This window comes from Psittacula echo (genome assembly GCF_963264785.1).
Source record: "Psittacula echo genome assembly, chromosome: 3".
NCBI lineage: Eukaryota > Metazoa > Chordata > Aves > Psittaciformes > Psittacidae > Psittacula > Psittacula echo.
The window spans coordinates 64,294,467-64,314,832 of NC_137736.1; the positions used below are offsets into that span (position 1 = coordinate 64,294,467).

Here is a 20,366-nt window from a genome sequence, read left to right on the forward strand (position 1 = left end):
GGGAAATAAATCATGGGGTTTGACTGCTGCGACCTCTTGCTCTTCAGGTCTGGGTGGGAGACAAAGCGAGTACTGTTCTCAAGAGATACATGGAGAAAAAGCACACATTGAAGTGGAAGCTGGAAGCTTTTGTGTGGTAACTTTTGATTCTTTCAGAAAGAAGATACTGTTTCTACAAAGCAACACAGGATTGGGGTGAGGGGGTATCAAATTTATCTCCATCTGTATCTTTACAGTTAGAACTTTGCTGGCTAATTATCCAGTGTAGAGTAAGGGCACTTGTGTTGGAAATCTGCTTGCTTATATTAGTTAAGAGTGCAGCACACCTCAGGGGTGTTACCTGAGAGATGAGAAGTTGTGAATCTACAAAGGGTACAAGATCTTAGAGGGGGAAAGCCAAGAGCAGAACAAAACTTGTGACAGTGGCTGCAAATAATGCATCCTGTGAAGAATGCATGCCAGCGGGTGCTGCTCAGGCTGACAAGCCTTGTGCAGAAAAGTAATGCCTAGATGTGGTCCCTATATGGCTAAGTCACCCACCACATCACTTCTTCTGTTAGTCAGTCTCTTTCTGGTACCATGTGTTGGACTAGATGATGCTTCTTGTCCACTCTGCTTTTCTGAATCTCATGTTTGTTTTGTTGTGGTGTGGTCTTAGTTATCTTCTGCCCTGACCCCCCCCACCAATAACAGACATTAATAGGGCACTTGCCAAAGGCTCCAGTTGTTCTCTTCTCTGCTCTTTTCTCCAGAATTGGCTAAGCTGAATTCAGGTATGCTCAGTGCAAGCCTCACTTGTGTTTACATTGCCTTTAGACTTCCAGTATACTGAAGCTTCCCTTAAATTCTTGACAGAGGATTGGGTGTATTATCTAAAGTTCATTAAGTATCATTTCATGATAGTGAGTAAATTCATCTGTCACGTTGTTCCAGCAGAAAGGACAATTTTATGGCTGAGCAGAGTATTAGGCCTCGGAACGATGCAAGTGTTTTGCATGTGTAATGCGTTAGATATTTGGGCTATGTTTATGCATTTGTGTAGCCCCCTTGGGTTAAGCTTGTGCGTGAAAACTTGCACCAAGTGATGTGTGCAGAATGAGGCCCTCAGGGCCGCCAGCAGAAACGTGGCTGCTGGGACAGTCAGATAGTTCCCAGTTTGGTAGAAGCTGCTTGTACCACAGAATGCTCGTATTTTGTGCCTGGAGTGGTGGCTGCTGAATTCCTGATTCCAAATGAAAGAGGACATAACTGAGAGTGCTGTTGGGGGCAGTTGGGACAGTCAAACCAGCTTCCATTTCCAGCTGTTAGATTTTCTCCCCTGCCTTCACAATAGGAATGACTGAGTGGGGCTCATGCTGGTTGCCATAGCTCACAGCTGGATGCATTTATTTCAAGGAATGGGAAAATGTTTCCAGTGGTGGAAGTTTAACCTGTGGGTATGCCTTGGGCTTGGTTGTTTATCCAATATGTATTCTTGCATATGGCTGTTGGAGTAGTGACTTAAATAATATTCTTACTGAATACTGGGTGATGTCTCTAGACTTCATAAAATTAATGTGGCATATTCCCTTCAAACACAGACTGCTTAGCTAATTTGCATTGCCTGTGTGTTTTGAGTGAGACTTGTCAGCTAGCTCTTGAGGGAATGTGGCAATTCTGGGGAAGTGTATTTTTACTGTAGGCAGAAATACAAGCAAAAGTGCATGGTGATGTAAAATATTCTGAAAGAAGCCAAGACAATGATGTCTCCTGACAAAAGGCTGAAGAAAACAATAAAGATAATGCAAGGAAATATTAATATTTTTTGATATCTAATTTTCTGACATAAAAAGCCTTTAATAATGGTTAAAGATACAGCACAGTTCTGTCTCCCATTTTTGTGCTTAGCCAAGACAATAAGGAGTTCTGTGTTTAAAAAGGAAATAAAAAACCCTGCTGGCTTTTGGCCTGTTGGAATTAGATTTATTTTTAAGTTTATATCTGCAGTGCTTGCTGTATTTGTTCATATGACTCAAACTGCATCCACTCGTTTAGATCTACTGAGGCATGAGTGACTAGGATTGAAAAATGTGTGTAAAATGGTAGACCTGTCAATGAATAAATAATGTTGATACATGCTTATAGTTCTTAAGAGTAAATCCTTTCCCATATAATTGAATAGAGAGAAACTGAAAGGGTTGCTATTAGGTGTCTTAGATTTTCTTTTTCTCTATTTAAATTGGTAAGATCCAAAGAAAGCTCCTGAAGTCTCTGAAGACCTTTTCATGCTGAGATAGTATTTGTTTTTTTAAAATCTGGTCTTACTGTAAAGGAACTTATTCTATACAATTCCAGACTGCAAAAATAGACAGATGCGCAGCACTATCAGGTAGCAAGCATCATGCCAGCTCCAAGCCTTAGTTACCATCAATTGACTGAATCTGAGTTAAATAAGAAACATTGCAGGGGATGGGGAAAGAGGCAATGGCTGTAGGCATTTTATTTTAAATAAACCAGATCCTTTCAAATAAATATATAACTATATATGCCATGAACCATGCTGTATTTTGCTCATCCAGTTCATGGGTATGCTTTAGTGATCTTTGTCATAATGGTCTATTGTAAGCATAGTGTGACAGCGGGGGCCTCTTTCCACCTTTCAGGGCACTTTATCTTAACAAATAAGATACAGTCTTATTTGGTCTCTACCTTCTTTATTTTGGGACATTTATTTTCCATATAAAAAGAAGTATCTATTGAGGTTTTTTGCACATGAATAAATCTTGTTATGTGGGTGTTTAGGATAGTTAAGAGTCGGTGTGCTTGAAGGCACACATTCATGGGTGGGAAAGACTGTCAGAGTCCAGAGTGATGCTCTGAGTGTGAAGTATGAACACACTGGCTCCTCCAGGATACCAACACTAATTTCTTTCTTCTGTGTGTGTGTGTTTATGTGTATGTTGTTTTTGTTTACCCAGCCCCTTCTATGGAGAAGACTTTTACTGTGAAATTCCTCGGACCTTTCGCCATCTGTCATTTTATATTTTTGACAGAGATGTTTTTCGAAGGGATTCCATCATAGGTATGTGCTCATAAATTCTTATTTTCTTTACAGCTTGCTTCTCTTGGATTTTAACTGTTAGATCATATGTAGTCTTACGAGTTGGGAGCTCGATAGGACTGACAGTGACAGTTGGACGTACTGTTCAGGATTGTCCTTTTTTGTCAAGTGACAAAAATGCCTGCAGTATTGCGTATTAAAAAAGTCTGTCAGATAAATGCTGTCTGTTGTGATAGTAAATGCAGATTGCAGTTTAACTGAAATAGGCAATAAAGCGTTGTTTAAATGCTGGCAGCATCATGTTACTGGATTTGTTGGTTTTTTCTCTAAATGCAAGGCCTTTAGTCTTGCACTCTTCCAGGCCTCATTGCCCTTGCCTGTATGGCTACCCTGTGGCTACCTTAATGACATGCAGAATAATACCTACTGGTCATAGGTGCCCACAATAGAATGATGACAGGATTTTATAGAGCATATCAGAGCAAGCTATTGCCTACAGAATAGCTCTGTAAGACTTCCAGTGTCTTGATGTGGGCAAGACCTCTGCTTTTCCACATGTTATTTGCTGTGCATTTCATCTGCAGCAAATTGCATGACACTCCATTTATCTCTTCAGGGATAAAAGTCTTGTAAAAGCCTAGTTGTTATTGAGTAGAACAGTTTCCACTTTAAGTAATTTTAACTGTTGGATTTTTTTCAGCTTTTCATCTCTTTTGAAGCAAGTCATGTATGACTACCATTTTACTAATTACAGTAGAACATGACTGTAGCTGTCAGTGAGGCGTGTATGTTTTGACAGAGCTTCTAGTGAGGAAGTTGTCTGATGCTGAGCAAGAGATGCTGAGCAAGAGTTTGTGTAATACTGTAAAATGCACTATGTTAAAGCGCATGGGGTGGTAGTGCAGATCTGTTTGTATGTGTCTTTGCATCTGTTATGCAGTCACTAGCTTTTTCTTTAATTATTCATTAATTATTTTATGTTTTACACAAAGCTAGAAAACTGGGTTGTCAGTTTCCCAACTGAGCTCATGTGTGTACAAGATCTGGCATCCTGGGGAGGAGGGCATCAGTTTCTGATTTTTGATGAGCTTTTGGAAAGCTTCTTGGTCTCTATAATCTGTATAGTTTCCCCTGGTAACGTGAAGGTAATATCTCCTTTCTTTCATCTGATGAGTTTCTCGTAGTTTAAATTGCTTCATCTGATGTCCTGTGTGACAACAGTTTTCTGCAGCTGCAGTGACCTATGAACAGGCCATGGACTGGGATTTTTCTTGCTCAGGGCTTTACTCCCTCTCTTTGAACAAGGATTTCCAAACACTTAACACAAGCCAGACCCATGAAATTGCAGATAGAGAAGTGCAAATTGTTTCCTTTTCTCCATGTGTCCAAAGTTCCTGTTTTAATAATCAAGCTCTGACATTGGAGGGGAATTCTTCAGGAGCTGCTGGAGTAATCTCAACTTAAAGGTACTGGGAGCAGTTTGTGAAAAGAAGGACTTGGAGAAAAAGATATAAAGAGACTTTTGGATGCTCAAATGATTGATCAGGTTTCTGTTTTTCACTATCTTTTCAAGAAGAGACAACGCTGATTTTTTTGGTATGCATTGTGGAATCCATGGGTAGGCAGACTGGTGTGTTACTATACTGCTGTAGCACTAAAAGTCAAAATTCCAGTGTCACCTGTCTACGCTGAGATTTTACGGTACGTTTTAGCTGTTGTAGGCTGAGTTTTCCCCTCTTCCACTCTCTCTTCTCCTCCCTCCTTATCACAGGCATATTTTGAAAAGCATTTCAAAGAATTGGAAGTATGATAAATAGCAATGGAGAGGAGAAAAAAACCCAGCATTACTGTCACTTTGATACTAACTCTGTAAGTTCTGCTTGTAATAGGAAAATGTTCTGGAAAGAGAACGGTGCTCTGGAGCATGTGGTTATTTTCAGTAGTTCCTATTGACAGGAGTCAGCAGCAGCAAAGCTGAACAGTGGAATTTTTTTTGAGAAAGGAAACTCTTTCATTGGAACAAAGTCTAATATTTAAAAGGAATAGCTGCCGTATGTGTATCTTCAGCTCAGTCTTAAGAGACCTTTTCTTGCATGGGCTTGAATACAGGAGGTTTGGAAGAGGTCCCTATTGAGTGAGTTTGGTCAGAGTAGTGCTAGAATAAGCAATTTTCCACTGAACCGCTGAATTCTGCAAATAGAGGCCCTTTGTTTGCATTACAGAGATATCTTGTTATATTATGTCATCATGAGACACTTCTGCTGAAGAAAATGTGTTTACCCATGTTTGTCCAGCAACAAACTTTCTCAGAGAAGGGTGTTGGGGGTTGTGTCTTCCATCCAGGGAGACTAATTTTAAGTTCAGATGTTGCTGAGCTTGTGAATTTGTCTGTGTTTCCTGTGTGATCTGGTATGTTTAACACATCTGTTTGCGTTGGTTGTTTGGCTGGGTTTGTATGGGTTTTGAGACAGAAAACAGTGCATGTGTGTCGGTATGGTGAGAATTTGGCAAGTGGCCGTTTTTTGGTTGGACTAGCAGAGTTCCTTTTTAGTCACTACTTGTCAGAACTTTCTCTTGGTGTTTTAATATTGATTTCCAGGGTGACTGGAGCTCAGAGCAAGCATGTTTTTATTTACTCAAATATGAAGCACAAGTTTGCGATGGTAAATTCTTTAACGTCGGAACTGCAGCTCTGGGTGTGACAGATGAGAATGCTCAAGCCACCAAAAGCGGAAGGAGTGGGGGCGAGAAACAGAAAAACAAGAACCCCCTGAAACCTCTGACAGAAACTTCCGAGGAGAACCAAACAAACTCAGAAACTGGACACATGTGCGGCAGATACGTTTTGGAACACACTGTAGTGTTTTGGCATACAGGATGGGAGGATTGTGCAGATAAAGATATCTTTGAGTTTGCATGTTTGTTTATTATGTTTGCATTTTCCTCATTATAATTTGCTAAGTCACCTAGGATTCTGTTAGCTTGAACAGTGTATCTTGGAAGAATCTGGGATGCTGGTTGAAAAGCAAATATAATGAAGACAAAGCAGAGCTCAGTGGATCCGAAATGTGATTTGTCTTTTTTTCTACATAAAAGGTAGCAAATACACAGTTATTGAGGAAGTAAACTAGTCTAAAGTTGTCTAATTGGTGTAGTGTGTCTTGACTTTAACTGGCTAGAGATTATGTACTGATTTATATAGTGTGTTGAGCTGCTCTGAGTGGGAAAAACCAGATCTGTTGTTTTATTTCCAAACGATCAAATAGGAGTAGTAGGCTAATTTGATGGAACACGTGTCTGTATAATACCTAGGATAGCTATTTCCATCTAGTTGATACAATATTAAAAACACTGTTAACTTGAACAACTGTCAATTGGTGTCCCTCCAATTCTAATGGGAAATAAGATGTCTCTGGCTGTATGCAGTAGAAGGAATATTAGGATAGTAGTGCTGCTAAGTAAGGCAAATATAAATACATGCTCTTTAATGATTAATTTTTGGTACTTAGTTTTTAGTTTTTCAGAAATGTTGAATGAGGCAAGCTGTGCCAATACAGTGGGACAGAAGGCATTTTTCACCTTTAACATTTCAGCTAGATTTAGTGAAGAAAACCGTCCCCATGATATGCCCTGAGCTGGTATTCTCCTAGGAGCCTAATGGACATTTCAGGCTGCCAGGCTGTGACCTTGAACATACCGATCAGTTAAAAAAGCAGAAAATGTACCACACCAAATCATGAAACACTGCGTTAGTGGAATAGTTAATATCAGATGCCTTCAGGAAAAATGTACACAATTATTTATCCTCTACGTAATTCACAAATCAGGTTTGTTTTCACCCCAGTACTTAATTTGTTTGGGTAACAAGATGCATGTAACTGACATGCTAACATCTGTGTTAAGCAGAAACCTGAACGTGCACCCCCTGTGAGGCTCTGGGGGGAAAATGTAAATCCACTGTATCAAATCTTGGCCCCCCATAATGCACTGGGGAATAAGTACCTGAGAGGGGCTGGCAATGGAGAGAATTAAGGAGGCGGTTGTTCAGTGCAGGCAGCATGCTCAGGGCCTTGGTGCCTACTGTAAGGCAGGCAACAGTGACTGCAAAGCTAGGTTTTAGGATGGCTCTCCCATTGCAACCAGCCAACCATAGGCGGCTATACCACCTTTCTTAAATGTATGGACATTTTAAGGGCCCAGAGAGCAGCTGGCAGAGAATTGGTACCAGAGATGTGGTTGGGTAGGTGGTGTTTTTCAGGTTGATTTTTTTCTTTTTTTAAACAAGGAGAGTAGAAATTGCTCTGTAAGCTGGGTGAGCTCTTCAGGATTGTGGCCAACAAAACTGCCCTGATAATAGTCCATGCAATGCTGCAGCTTGCTGCTTTTAAGGATAGAAACTATGTCTTATCCACAGCCTACGTTTCTCTGCCTTATTACCCAAGATAAATACCACAAAGGAAAAAAATGGGTTTTGCAAGTGATATTATATTTGGACTAGTTATTAAAAAACCAAACAAAACTGGCGTCATGAGTGTAGTACACCTTAGTACTCTATGTGGGATGCACCACTGCTGTGCAGTGTTCTGCCATTTATCTCCACCTCTTCTTACCCATGGTAGCAGATGGTGTAATAGTGCTTGTGCTTCATGGTGCACTGCACAGGAGCCGGGAGGGAGCCATTCTTCTGCTTCCAAGGCTCTGAAGCCTCATGTTACCCCTAATTCTCATCCTTATCTTTCTAATCCTCAAGTAGGGAGATTGCTTGTTTCAGTCTTCTTCCATGTTATGGGAGAGCTGAGTGAATTTGTGCTCACAAACAAGGCAGGCATCTGGCCCTTCTTGTCTTGCAAAGTTTCTGTACTTTTATTTGATGACAAATAACCTTTCATACACATAATTATAAAATTCCGGATAGTCTGGATTAGCTGCAGTGCTTCTCGGTTGGAGGTTGCAGGGTAGTTAAAGTTTACAAGGCTTTCAAAGCCTAAAATGTTGATTAAAATCAATTCTGATTTGTCTTTAGTCTTTCCAGCTATTGAAAGTGACTCTCTTTGTGCACTTTCATATCAGTTATTTTTAATAAATTCACTGATATAGTGTGTCTTTGCACTTAATATACCAGCATGAAGCAACTTCTGAATTAGCTTCCGTGTCCTTTTACTGCCTAATACTGTAGCACATAGGAAGCAAAGTAGTCAGCTCAGAGCTGAGATGGTTGAATTAATTAGGCATTTGGGACCTTTTAACATGTGACTCAGACCTAACCCTTTGCTATATAAATTAACTATGCTACAGTCAGTGTTAATGAAGGAACATACTACATTATATTGCTTCAGCTCACTTGGCAGCAATATGCAAAATTCTGTGGTTTTCACTTTGCCAGTATTCCAAGATAAAGACAGCCTACAGAGAAGATACAGGAGTTCCTGAAACACTGTTTTTAGGATCCTGTAAAATAACTGTTGGATCATTCTTCAAGTAGAGCCTTGTGCCCTTTTAAAATTACAAACTCCTGTCCTATTGCTGTTTTGACTTTTTTTGGTAAAGGAATATATCTTCTGCTAATCTAGCATGTGACAAATACTCACGTATCTCAGCTGTGAGGTAAACATCCTACAAAGTGGTAAATGAGTATCAAAAGGTGAGATGTAATCCTCAAACTAGTGTCTAATCCTTTTGTCACCAACAGGTAATCCAGACAGAAGGTAGTCGTGACTGGATGGAGAATGCTTCAGCCAAATTATCAGCTCTGTTAGTCTTTGTAGGGAAGTGTTAGACCCTGAATTAACAAGCCCAGGTGTGTGTAGGGACAAGTTAATGCACTGCACTGACTTGGCAGAGAAGAGCTTCTGAAACTCCAGTGGGGAATGGGCACTGAGGATGCAGTGCTTCCACAAGCACTTCCCAAGCAGAGCAGCCAGAAATCTCTACCCATCTTTGTTGCATATTTCTTCCTCTCTGCCCAAATTATTCACCTTCTGCTATGTTCTGTCTTTGTTGATGTGCAGAAACCATAAAACAGGTCAGGTGAAATTATCTGTGTGTTGAAATGCCAACACCACCCACACATGGCCCCCGAAACTTACTGCTTCTTCCCTTCTCCTCCCCCAGAATGATTGTTTTCATTGTTCTGTGTTTTTTAGTTTGGATCTATTTCCTCAACAGTCCCAGTACAGCCTCCTGCAAGGACAGGGGTGCATGGGTGGGGAAAGTAGGAGGCTCTTAAATCAGTTTGCGTCAGGGATCGTAAGTGAAATTTGCACCCTGAGAACCATCCAGGCCCTAGGTAATAATTTCATTCGTCTATGAGCTTACCAATAGGTTGTTGGTAGATTGGATTTTTACCCAAAAGAGAGATTCACAGAAGAAAGAGGTCAGGTGTGGTGTGTCACATCTTTGTTTTGAACACAGGGCTTAGGATTTAAATGTGCCAGTGAAGATCTGTTCAGTCTGAACTGGGGGGACATAGGGAAATGGCTGCCATACAGGTGAACAACATGCAGGAGTGTGTAGGGTTTCCCTACCCTGCCCCAGCCTGAGGTCGTGGTGAATGTCAGACTTCAGAAAGAAATTAATTCCAATGAGAAGAATGCTTTTACCTCATTGTTGCTGAGAATCCAACTTTTAAAAATGTAACTTAAGTTTTGAAATTACACCTCACACTGTTCAGCGTGCCTTGCTGTCTTCTGCCTCCTCCCATAAGTGTCTAAAAGCTTACACAGACATGGACTCTGCAGCCTAGGGCGGCTCTGAGGAAACCCTCAGGAGTGGCTGGGTGCCTCAGGTGCAAGTTTTAGAGTCTCTCTTCACTGCCTGGCTGCTGCCCAAGTCTTGAGAAAGAGCAGGGACAATGGGCTCGAGTTTGGGAGCATGCTGAAGAACTACAAAGAGGAAAACATCCTGTAAGTGAGTGGTGGTAAACCTTTCTGACCTCTTGTATCAGGTTTATTATCAAGGAGAATTACAGGCCCTTATTTGTGTCGTGTCAGGTCAAATGACAGGTGCCAACAGCTTGTGATTATTGGCCTAGGTTTAACCTGCTTCTAGTGGGGCTGGAAGTTGTTTGAGCCAGGTCAGACATAGGTCAGTTAGTGGCAGAGCAGTGACTGCATAGATGAGGGCAGGACCTGGTTGGGCTCAGCACCTGCACTGTGGTACTCAGGCCTGGTGAGGAGGAGGAGTGTGGATTGGGTGAGCAATGGACATAGCTAGTGCAGGTGTAGAGTTACAAATAGAAATTGTGCAGGCTGTTCCTGTATGCAGAGATTGTTTAATAGGGCAGACCAAACAATCTGCCCTATCAGTAATACACCTTTGTATATGTTTAGACTTAACCAAATGCAGGCCCTTTTGTGCACATGCACGCACCCTTCCCCCCCATAGTAGATGTTTCTCCTTTGTGGATCATTTGGTATACAGTGAAAAACCTTGGATTCTAGCCAGCCAGGTCAATAAGTTTCACTCATTAATAAGACTTGCTTGTGTACAGAGCAAACAGTGCTATTCAAACAGTTTCCTAATCAAAACAGTTGTACCATCGTGTTATTAACCCTCTTAAAGCTTGGGGCATGTACCATTGCGTCAAAACACTTTGTGCTGCAATTATGTACTGACTGTGCGGTCAAACCCACCTGGGTTATCTTGCCATCCTTGGTGCAGGGAGCAGTGGAACTCCTTGCTGAAAGAGAGAACAGTGATAACACACTACTTATGCTATGCACAGGTGCAGATGTTGATGAAATTGTCCTTGAGGTTTACGCAAGGATGTTCCCTGCATGGGAGGTGACTGTGAATGAGGCTGATTATGGGTGACAGTGTTTGAGAAGTGCATGCTACACTGCAGTTGGGTGGAGGATTTCTGCAAGAGATTAAAGGGTACAGTGAGGGCAGCAAGCAGTGAAAGTACAATTTCAAGTGAGGTCCAAAGCAGTTACTGGAAGGTCATGCGTTCAAATGTATTCCTCTCTCAAAATGTTTTAGAGAAACTGGGTTGCCTACAAACTGCTGTGGTTAAAGAATAAAAGTAGAAGCATTGAAAATACACAGAGCATCATCTCATAGATTCTGAGCAGCATAACTTGAATGTTGTTCCAACACAGTTCAGATGCCTTACTCTTTTTGCCGTATTATTTAGGAGATTTGTGTAATTTAATTATTGCTTGTCTAAGAAGTTTCAAGTCACTTGCTCTGCATATCCAATAAAGAGCCTAGTAATGAATCTGCCTCATTAATCTCTAGTGTAATGTTTGCCAGGAGATGGATCTTATAATCTCTGTAAAGGACAAGCAGAGCGAGGAGAGTGCTGATGGCAGAATGGGCAAGATTTAAGGTGTAATGGGTCAGCAGCTCTGTGGAAGCTAGAGCAGAAACCCTAATGGGTACTATGCAGGGCAGTTGTGGAAGAATGGCAGAATAGTTTAGAAACTGGGACTGGAAATCTGGAAACTGTCACCAGAAGCAGCCCAAGAATAACAGAAGAATGCAGCAGTAGCTGCAGCAGGGTATGCAGAGTGCCCCAGCCAACAGGAGGGCTTGGTGAGCAGCTAAAGGAAAAGGCCAAAATGTGCGGGAATGCTGAGGTGTAATAACTAAACTGCTGTGGCTTTCGTAAGCTTTGGGGTAATGTATTACTGACCTCTGGCCAAAATGCATGGATAGGCGAAGCCTTGGAAATCTCTCTCCCACTAAGACTGTCCATTGGTGTACTTTATCTATCAGGATCTGGTTAAAGAAACTGTGTTTCTGCAGCAAAGCAGTGATTGCAAACTGTGAGCACCTCACTCTAGCAGAGGAAGTCTGCTACCAAACTACATTGCCAAAACCCAGCTTTCTTGAGCCTCGTGAACATCTCTGACTGTCCTGGATTCTTTCATTTTAAATATGCTGCTTTGCTCAGTGCCTGGGGAACCACCCAGCCCAAAGCTGCTCTCTGAGCTGCTTTCACGTGCTTCTCAGGCATGCCATGCTCTGCTTCGTATATACAAAGACGGACACTTGGAAAAAGTTTCATTACCCCTCAGAGAGTGCTTTACATAATGAAAATGAGAGACTGGGCAAGATAAAAGTTCTAGCTTCACATGCATACTATCCCTTGGCATGCATGTAGTTCACAGCATGGAACTGGCTGCTGTTGCCATAACTACCAAGCCAGCTAATTTGGTAGGGGTTAGAGGAGGTTAAAAATATAGGGGGGTTTTGAAGCTCTACTGTGTGGTTTTTGGTTTCTTTTCCCCCCTCCTCAAGAGCTACTTGTGTGGGTCTGGGTTGCAGAACGCGAACTCTGCAAGGTTTGAGAGAGGGAGACAGGTCAACAGGGCCTCAAAATGCAGATCTGGCAATCTGCTGTGAAATGACATCTCTAGTTGCTGCCCTTCTACAAAACTTTATAGTGAAAAGCGTCATCCTAAAATATTGTTAGCAGTAACCCTGTGCATGGAACTTTTCTTTTGGGATTGTTATAGATGTCTGCCTCAAAAATGTCTCTCCAACAGTTTTGGAGCCTTTTCTCCCACAAGTTTGTCATGTCAAAGAAATTTTAATATTTTTGCTATAAGCATACTTACAGGCTTATCCACAGAGCCTGGTGCTTAATGTCTGTTAAGAGTACAATGTTAGGATTTTTAAAGTCTTTCACAGTATGAAGTGGCAAAAGCTGCTCATCAGAAAGAATTATGTATCATGTAAAGAGAGGCTTCCTTGCTCTGAAGCCTTTCTTGACTAGGACAGTCCTTAAATCATTGTTTTAAAAATTGTTTTTGATGGAAATGTACTTTGGGGGAGCTATATAGCATGTCTTAAACTGTGCTTCTGATTTGTTTTATTTCCAGGAAAGGTAGCTATACAGAAAGAAGATCTGCAGAAGTATCATAACAGAGACACCTGGTTTCAACTCCAGCATGTTGATGCTGATTCAGAAGTACAGGTGAGATTATCTTGGCAAGGGAGTATTTTGTAACAGGGCCATGACAGCTTTGTGGGTTCCATGGCTCTAGGACAGATGCGTTGCTTCCCTACAAAAAGGAAGAGCTTCTTATTAGTATGGTTTAGGTTTCAGTGATATTTGCAACCTGTGTACATGTAAGGTGAATTACAAGTGTGAATTACAACCAAGGGGCCAGGATTCTGCCTACAGAAATAACTAAAACTATGTGAACTATCAGGGTCACTGATAGAAGGAGAGGTATGGTTATCTCAAATATCAAATAACTTCAAAACCCTATAAATAACTGTTAATTCCTCAGGGAGTGGAGCCAGCTTGAAAATAATATCTGCAGGTACTGTTCTAGATAATTATGTAGGCAGGTTGTCACAGGAATGGCAACAAGTACATCTCAGATTAAAAAACCCACTCCTCACCAGATTTCTAGGCCCTGCTCAAAACCATGGGAATGCTGATAATTGTATAACTTCAGCTCCATTTAGGGTTTGGTACTTTACAGATTTTGGTACATGGTGAGACTTCTCTTTTTTTGTACTTACCCTCTTTTGAAGCAGGTTCTATTTTCTATTACAGTATTAGGTCTTGTGAAACAAGAGCAAAGCAATGTAGCAGGATATCAAGTCAATATAATTCGTTTACATTTTTTACTTCTTGTAAGTAGTTATTACAGGTCACTTTGGAACCACAGTATTTGCTTAGAAGGCCACAAACATGAATGTCTGACCTGTGCAATAGTCCCCAGTAAGTGCAAGGGGAAACACTGCTTGGATACTTCTGTATGGTAGGGTTGGACATAATGTCTTGGGTTTTCAGTCTGCATGCAAGTCTGCACATACCATATCAGAACATGACACTTAAAATGCATACTCATTCCAGCATGTAGCGTGATGGTCTGTAGTGAAGCATGCTATATGTGAAAATACATTCAAGGTTAGGTTTTCTGTTTATTTGGAGAGACAAATACAGTGTTGTGATGCAGAGAAAACCTCATGACAGCTTGTTCAGTCTGTAACATTCTCTTGTAAAATATTGAACTTCTTTAATGCCATATTTCAATGACAGTATTGATGGAAAGGCTTTTTAACAGCCTTTTAAGTTTGAATTCTATTCTGTTTTACCCTGGTTTCCCTTTCTTCTTACCCCAAAGCCTCTTATGATACTGACTTGAAAACAATAGATTTAGTGTTTACTTCCTGCAGGATATGAAAATTTTCCTTTTGTAATTTATCAGTAAAAGGAGGCCAGTGTTTGGATAAGCTTCTGCATTGCTTATTTTGTTACAATATTTACACAGAGTGAGCTTGTAGAAGCTTTTTTAGGCCAGGGTGCTTTCTAGGACAGCACTGATAATCTTTATCTGTGAGCTCATAGCAGAAAGGTTTACAGGTAGCTCTAGCTTTTGGAGGGGTGAGGAGGACAGTATTTGCTGGAAAGCATGTTTTCTCTCTGCAATTGTTTGTACAGTTTATCACTTCCGCTGTTTGTATCTTTACAAGAGCCCAACTGTTAAAGGCTGTTTCTGGGCTCTGTGATAAGCATTTATTACAACTAGTGTAAATATGAACAACACTGATGATTTTATCCATTTACTTAGATGTTCCACAGCCTTTATGTTAACGAATCTGCAAGAGAGCTTTGTTTCCCTTGATAGCAGAAGCAGACTTGTAGATATTTTATGAGAATTCTTATGCAAGTGAAGATAGCCAAATGAAGGAATATTTTTGTGTTTGTTTCTCTTTACATTCATGGTATCTCAGTTGTCTCTTTTTCTAAACACTTTTTCTTTTATAAGAGAAAAAAGTGTGTTAATGATAACCGTTTGCACAATATTAGTAATTTTTTCTCCAATTTTAAGGAAAATAATGTAAGAACTTTAGTTAACTTTTGCAGCGAATCATACAAATACTAGTAGTCAAAAAGCAATTTTCATGTGCCAGCTATCAGTTTTATCATTCTAGCAGTTGTCTCCATTAGTCACATAATCTAGTGGATTAAACATTGAGCCATGTGCCAGGGAACTCCAGCACCTTACTTCTGGTTTTGTAGGTCAGTGGCCTTAATACTATTTTCCACATTGTAGAGCGCTTCATGGCTATTTATTTATGCATCACAGCACCATATTGAGGTAAATCACTGTCAATCCAAAACATTGAATACAGTGAGAATAAGTGTCAGAAAAAAATGTGACTTGCTTGAGGTCGCAAAAATCAGTGTGAGAAATTAAATAAACACTATCAGAGAGACCAGGTTTCTAATTCTTTCTAATTCATTAGGCCATGATACGAAAGAAACTGAGTGACAGTGATAAGCCTGTATAGGACTTTACTGTGTGCAAAGCCTGAAATGATCTAGTTTTCAAGAAGACTGATCATCACAGTCAGAAACTGGAAAACTGTAAAATTAATCATTTGTTGAAATACTAGTGATCCTGGGTGCTGTGGTTCTCAGATGCTCAGTTCCTGAACACATTTGGCCTCATTTTTCAGAACAGAAGGAACGACTTGAAATTACGGATAATAACGTTTGTGATTTAAGAACTGGCATTTTGAGCTGTCTCTCCGGTATATAATGAGTAGAATTCACAATTTTGTTGTTGACGTAGTTTGGACCTCACTTGTGTGAGTTCCAGAAATGGTTTTCAAATGGCACTACTGTTTGCTGTCTTCATACATAGAGAGGGAATAGTATGTGATGTGGAGATTCCTCTTATATTGTGAGCACAAAATAATAAACCAAACAAATAGAATTCCAATGTTAATGGAATATGAGTGGATTTCTTAATGTTTTTATGCTGTTTTCTCAAATTTTATTCTGAAACTATAGCTCGTAAGTATTCTGATGCCGTAGAAAACAAATAACCCAAATAACCCAAAACAATCAAAATGTAAGTGGCAATGTCACTTAACTCCATCAGATGTAGTTGCCAAGGTGTTTAGCTTGAGGCTTTGCGTTCAGTTTTATGCTTTTCCAAGGTTGCTAATTCTTAATGTCTTATAAAGAAGTTTTGTATTTTCAGGAGCGCAAGGTGAGATCATGACTTGATCAGCTTCATTATAGCCAAGGATGTTGTTGACAGCAGGACTATGTTAATCGTCAGCCTTCATAGATAAGAGCAGTACTGTCAGATGCTTTAATGCCACATCCATTCATTGCTTGACAGCAAGGTGTACCATTGCTTATCTTGAAGAAAGCCTACACAATGTCCTCTTTTTGAGAGCTGCTAAGAAGCAGGTATTCTCCCCACCACTGACCCTGTGCTGAAGCAGTATAGGTGCTGCGCAGCTGCTCAGCCCACACATGCAGACTGGGCATTTCTCACCTACATGCCCTTTGTGGCTTTGGTTCATCGTTTGGTCTAGCAAATGAACTTATTGAGAGAATAATAGCAAAATCAGGCACACCTGAATTTCTCCTCTGAGTGAGTGCATATTGGTAGCCATCAGCTGCACACAGCGCTGTGCCATTCAGCAATGGGCTGTAATTGCTCCTTGAGGTCGACAGGCATTTATTCTGTTGGTACATCAATACCCCACACATCTTCCTGGCTTGTTTTGCTCTCACTAGTTTGAAAATAACACAATGCATAGTTTGCTGTAGTCATGTCAGTGTATACCCCTAATGCTGTTTAGGTATAGCCTGGGTGATGAAACAACAGTTGTGTTAAGAATCATGAAGTTTTGAGGTGCTCTATGGAGAGCAAATTATGAAACTCCAGCAAAATTTGTTTGGTACTATTATTTCTGAATATTCTAAAATTTATTAAAATATGTTAAATATTATCAGGAAGATTTATTATACAGAGTGCAGAATTCAACTTGACAGCAGTTGTTAAATGCATAATTCATGGCTTAACTTTTCAGACTGGAAAACTTGTTCTTAAAATATGAAGGTGTAGCCAGGTGGGTTTGTGCAGATTCAGATGAAGGAATTTCAAGTTTGCATCTTCTAATAGAGCTGCCTATTCCTTAGTGGGACATTACCACACCCAGAGCTAAATATCCAGTACAAGTGCCCAAACATTTCAGCAGGAAGTAAAAGGAGGAATTGAACCATTTAACTTTTGTGTTGAAATAAGACTATGAGCAATCAGGCAGCCTCAGCTGGAGAAGGGGAGGGACTAGCAACAGAAGTCATACCTGTGTAAGCTGCTTGAAGTCAGTAAAAGCATGATGTTGCATGCTTCTTATGGGATATGTCTCTCTTCTACTAGCCATTTGTCTTTCAGGACCTGCTATATTCTCATTCACATGCTTTTTGAGGACTGGAAGTGAAAATTGCCGTGCTGCTGTGCGTACATCTCTCTTGATCCGTGAATGTTTGCCTTTCCTTCACATGCACAAGTTTACTCAAGAGTAACTGATTCACGTATTTGCCTGGGGCTGTAGATGACAGATGTTCTCAGTGGTCCATGTGTTCTCAGTGGAATTTAAGCCCAAGTGCACATGTGATCTTTAAAAGGCCTTTGCTGTTTTTGAGTAGTTCCCCTAAATTTTTTTGTTCACAGTAGCTTTAGGCCTGCATAGCTCAAGTCTGTTCTATGAAGTCTGGGCTTTGCAACCCAAATGCCCTTTGTGTGCATGTGATTAATCAATGAAGTGGTTAAAGATCCAGAGATACTCTGACTAATATCAAAATACACTAGCACACTTTAAAGCATGTAGTCTGTATATGCCAAAGCGGGGGAGAGCTGCAAGGAGAGTTAGATCATTCTGACACATTTTCCTCTGCAGGCTCTTGCTTTAAAAGTTCTCCTTTTCAAGTGTGCTTTGAGTTACTTCCTCCACAGCACTGACAAATGTGAAATGGTCATGTTCTGTTACAGCTGAGTTCTCAGTATTACATGAGAGTGCTTTTCCAAAGCCAGTCATGCTCAATTGTTGGGAACATAAAAAAACTGACATAAAAACTTGAAAATTGCTCATTTCCCCTTCCTCCTCATTAGAACTTTGATCTGTCTAAAACGTATCTATTTGGCTATCAATTTTAGGACAAAAAAAAAAAAAAAAAAGGCATGTAAAGGGCAGATAACCAACACTGAGGAAGCAAATTGTCTCACATTTTAACCTTCTGTACCCAAAGCTTTGTGCAAAAGATTTACTGATGTTCAGAAATATTTTTCTTCAGAAACCAGAAGTCCTTCCTCCTCTTTCCACCACATTAGCATTTTGCCCACACAGGCCTTTGACTATTGTTGGTTAACATGCCTGTTCTTGAGTATGGACTGATATGAGTGGCAGGGGTGGACTATACATCATTCGTAGAAAACATTGCTTACGGGTATGTTTGGACAGTACACATAATTCTGTTGTTTTACTGGAAATCACTTGCTCCGAAATGCTGCCTGTTTATTAGCTTGAAGGCACTAGTGGGTGTCCAAGGCACTCTGCAGTGCTCAAAATAAACCTCTCCTGTTTTGTCAGGACTTTCCCATTGAATGCAGAATCTGTATCCCACACGTCAGGCTTCATGAATGAAATCCTGGCCTTGCCAGGGTGGGAGTTTTGCCATGACTTCAGCAGAGCCAAGGTTTTACCACAAGCTTTTGAATTAGCTCTTCTCCATTCAGTCCTGTGTGACAGTTAGAGAAGTTTATCCCAGATCTGCAGAGGAAGCTAGAAGTGTTATCTATTACTTTCTTTTGCCCTATCATCATAATGTTGTCCAAGTTGCCACAGTCTCTCTGATACCTGCCTGCTTGCTTCCTGTTCTGTATAAATCAATGGTTTTTGTATGTGTGGAGCAAATTCCAGTGTTGAACTGGGCTGGCTCTGATGGTAATTTTTATTTAATAATATGGCTTTGAAGGTAAAGTAGGTTGAGCAAATTGTGTTTAGGAGCAACTGTGTAGGACTGTTTCACTCCAATGATTAACAGAATTATCTAGTCTGTTGAACAGTTAAGAGCATTGCATGCCCACTGTCCAACACATTAACTGTCTTTGTGTAGGTATTTAAATACTTCAAGCATAAAGGTTTGTCACTGATGCATATTGTAAAACCTATGGTAAACATGAGTATATGCAAATTGTAAAAAGAAGCAGCTGCTTCCAGGTTTGGTATCAACTTTCCACCACACACAGGAAATAAATGGGTGTTGCCCTCTATTTTATGAACTGTGGCTTTCAGGTTTCTCTCTTCTCGTTGTTTTGAAGAGATAAAATCTCCTTTTTGACAGGGTGGGAAGATTCTCAAGGCTATATGCCTACTGGCAAAATAATTTCAGACAACTGAATCATGCGTCAACAACAATAAATAATGTTGGTGATAAACAAAAAGGCCAGTTATTCACCAGATCCTGCTTTGTGACAGGTCTTCCTCCCTATGTGAGTATAAGAGTGCAGTATTCAGACTTGTCAGCCTTAAGGTCCAAAACAGTCTCTCTGGTTTTGGTCTGTTACTTCTCAAAAGCTTGTCTGTAACATGGCATGTGGTAAGGAGCAGCTATTGCTGAATAATAAATTTACATTTCAAAATAACATACCTGGATTCTGTATCTGTGGAACACAATTTGTCAGGGGAAATGAAAGCCAGGTGGCTTTCATTCAGAGTATCTACATATTATATTGCATCAAAGTAGTCTGAGAGGAAAACATGAGTAATTGCAAGGAATTTGGCCATATGGAGGTATTCTTCCCTTAGAGAAACAGGAAGGCTAACGTGCCATTTGAAGGTGTTTGCCAGTTACTGAGCAATTCTGACATGCTTGCACAGACGGAGACCAAGCAGACATCAGTTTTGCTTTGCCTAGCATTTGTGAATCCGTGAAGTGTTCATTAGAGCTTTCCTCAGCGATAGATTGGATTTTGTTCCAGATTCTTGTGTTCCGTGCTGTGGTCCAGCAGGCAGGCTGTGATCTGGAGCATGATCCTTAGACCTTTCCCAGCCGCCTGCTGCCCTCAGCTAAAGGAAGGAGCAGCTGTTACAGCAGCAAATGCAGACAACAAACAAACTCTTCCTCCTGCTCTCAAACCTGCTGTTAGGCTGTGACCTCAAGTGAGGCTGCTGATAATGCTGCAGGGCTGGATTTACGTAAAGCAGTAGCTGCACTATTGGTCTTCCCTCTCCGACTCCCTCATGGACAGCATTTAGTGAGCCCTTAGAGTTTGGGTCAGTTTTATTGTTTGCTTTTAAGCTTTGTCAGTGCCAGAAAGTGACATCTCAGAAAGCTGCCTAAGAGGGTTTCAAAGTAGACTGGATCTCTCTAATAACATTTTCTGTATTCTGAAACAAAATTTGGAAATACAGAGAAAGCAATAGCACGTTATCCCATGGCTTGGAATGGTCTGTGCAGCGCTGAGCTCTTCCAATGCTCCTTTCTCCAGACAATTTGCAGCAAAGTAAACTGACATACCAGGGGTATTATGATCCCAAATTTAAGATTCCAAAA

General features: G+C 40.6%; 1 protein-coding gene across 3 annotated transcripts in view; it reads left to right on the top strand.

The window, feature by feature from the left end:
• Positions 1 to 20,366, top strand: part of RASA3 (RAS p21 protein activator 3) — a 129,547-nt gene that overhangs the window by 48,118 nt on the left and 61,063 nt on the right. For all 3 annotated transcript variants that reach the window (XM_080612411.1, XM_080612412.1, XM_080612413.1), the window contains exons 3-4: positions 2,958 to 3,061; positions 12,868 to 12,962. In XM_080612411.1, the coding sequence (XP_080468537.1) occupies positions 2,958 to 3,061; positions 12,868 to 12,962 (199 nt within the window). The remainder of the gene's footprint in view (positions 1 to 2,957; positions 3,062 to 12,867; positions 12,963 to 20,366) is intronic.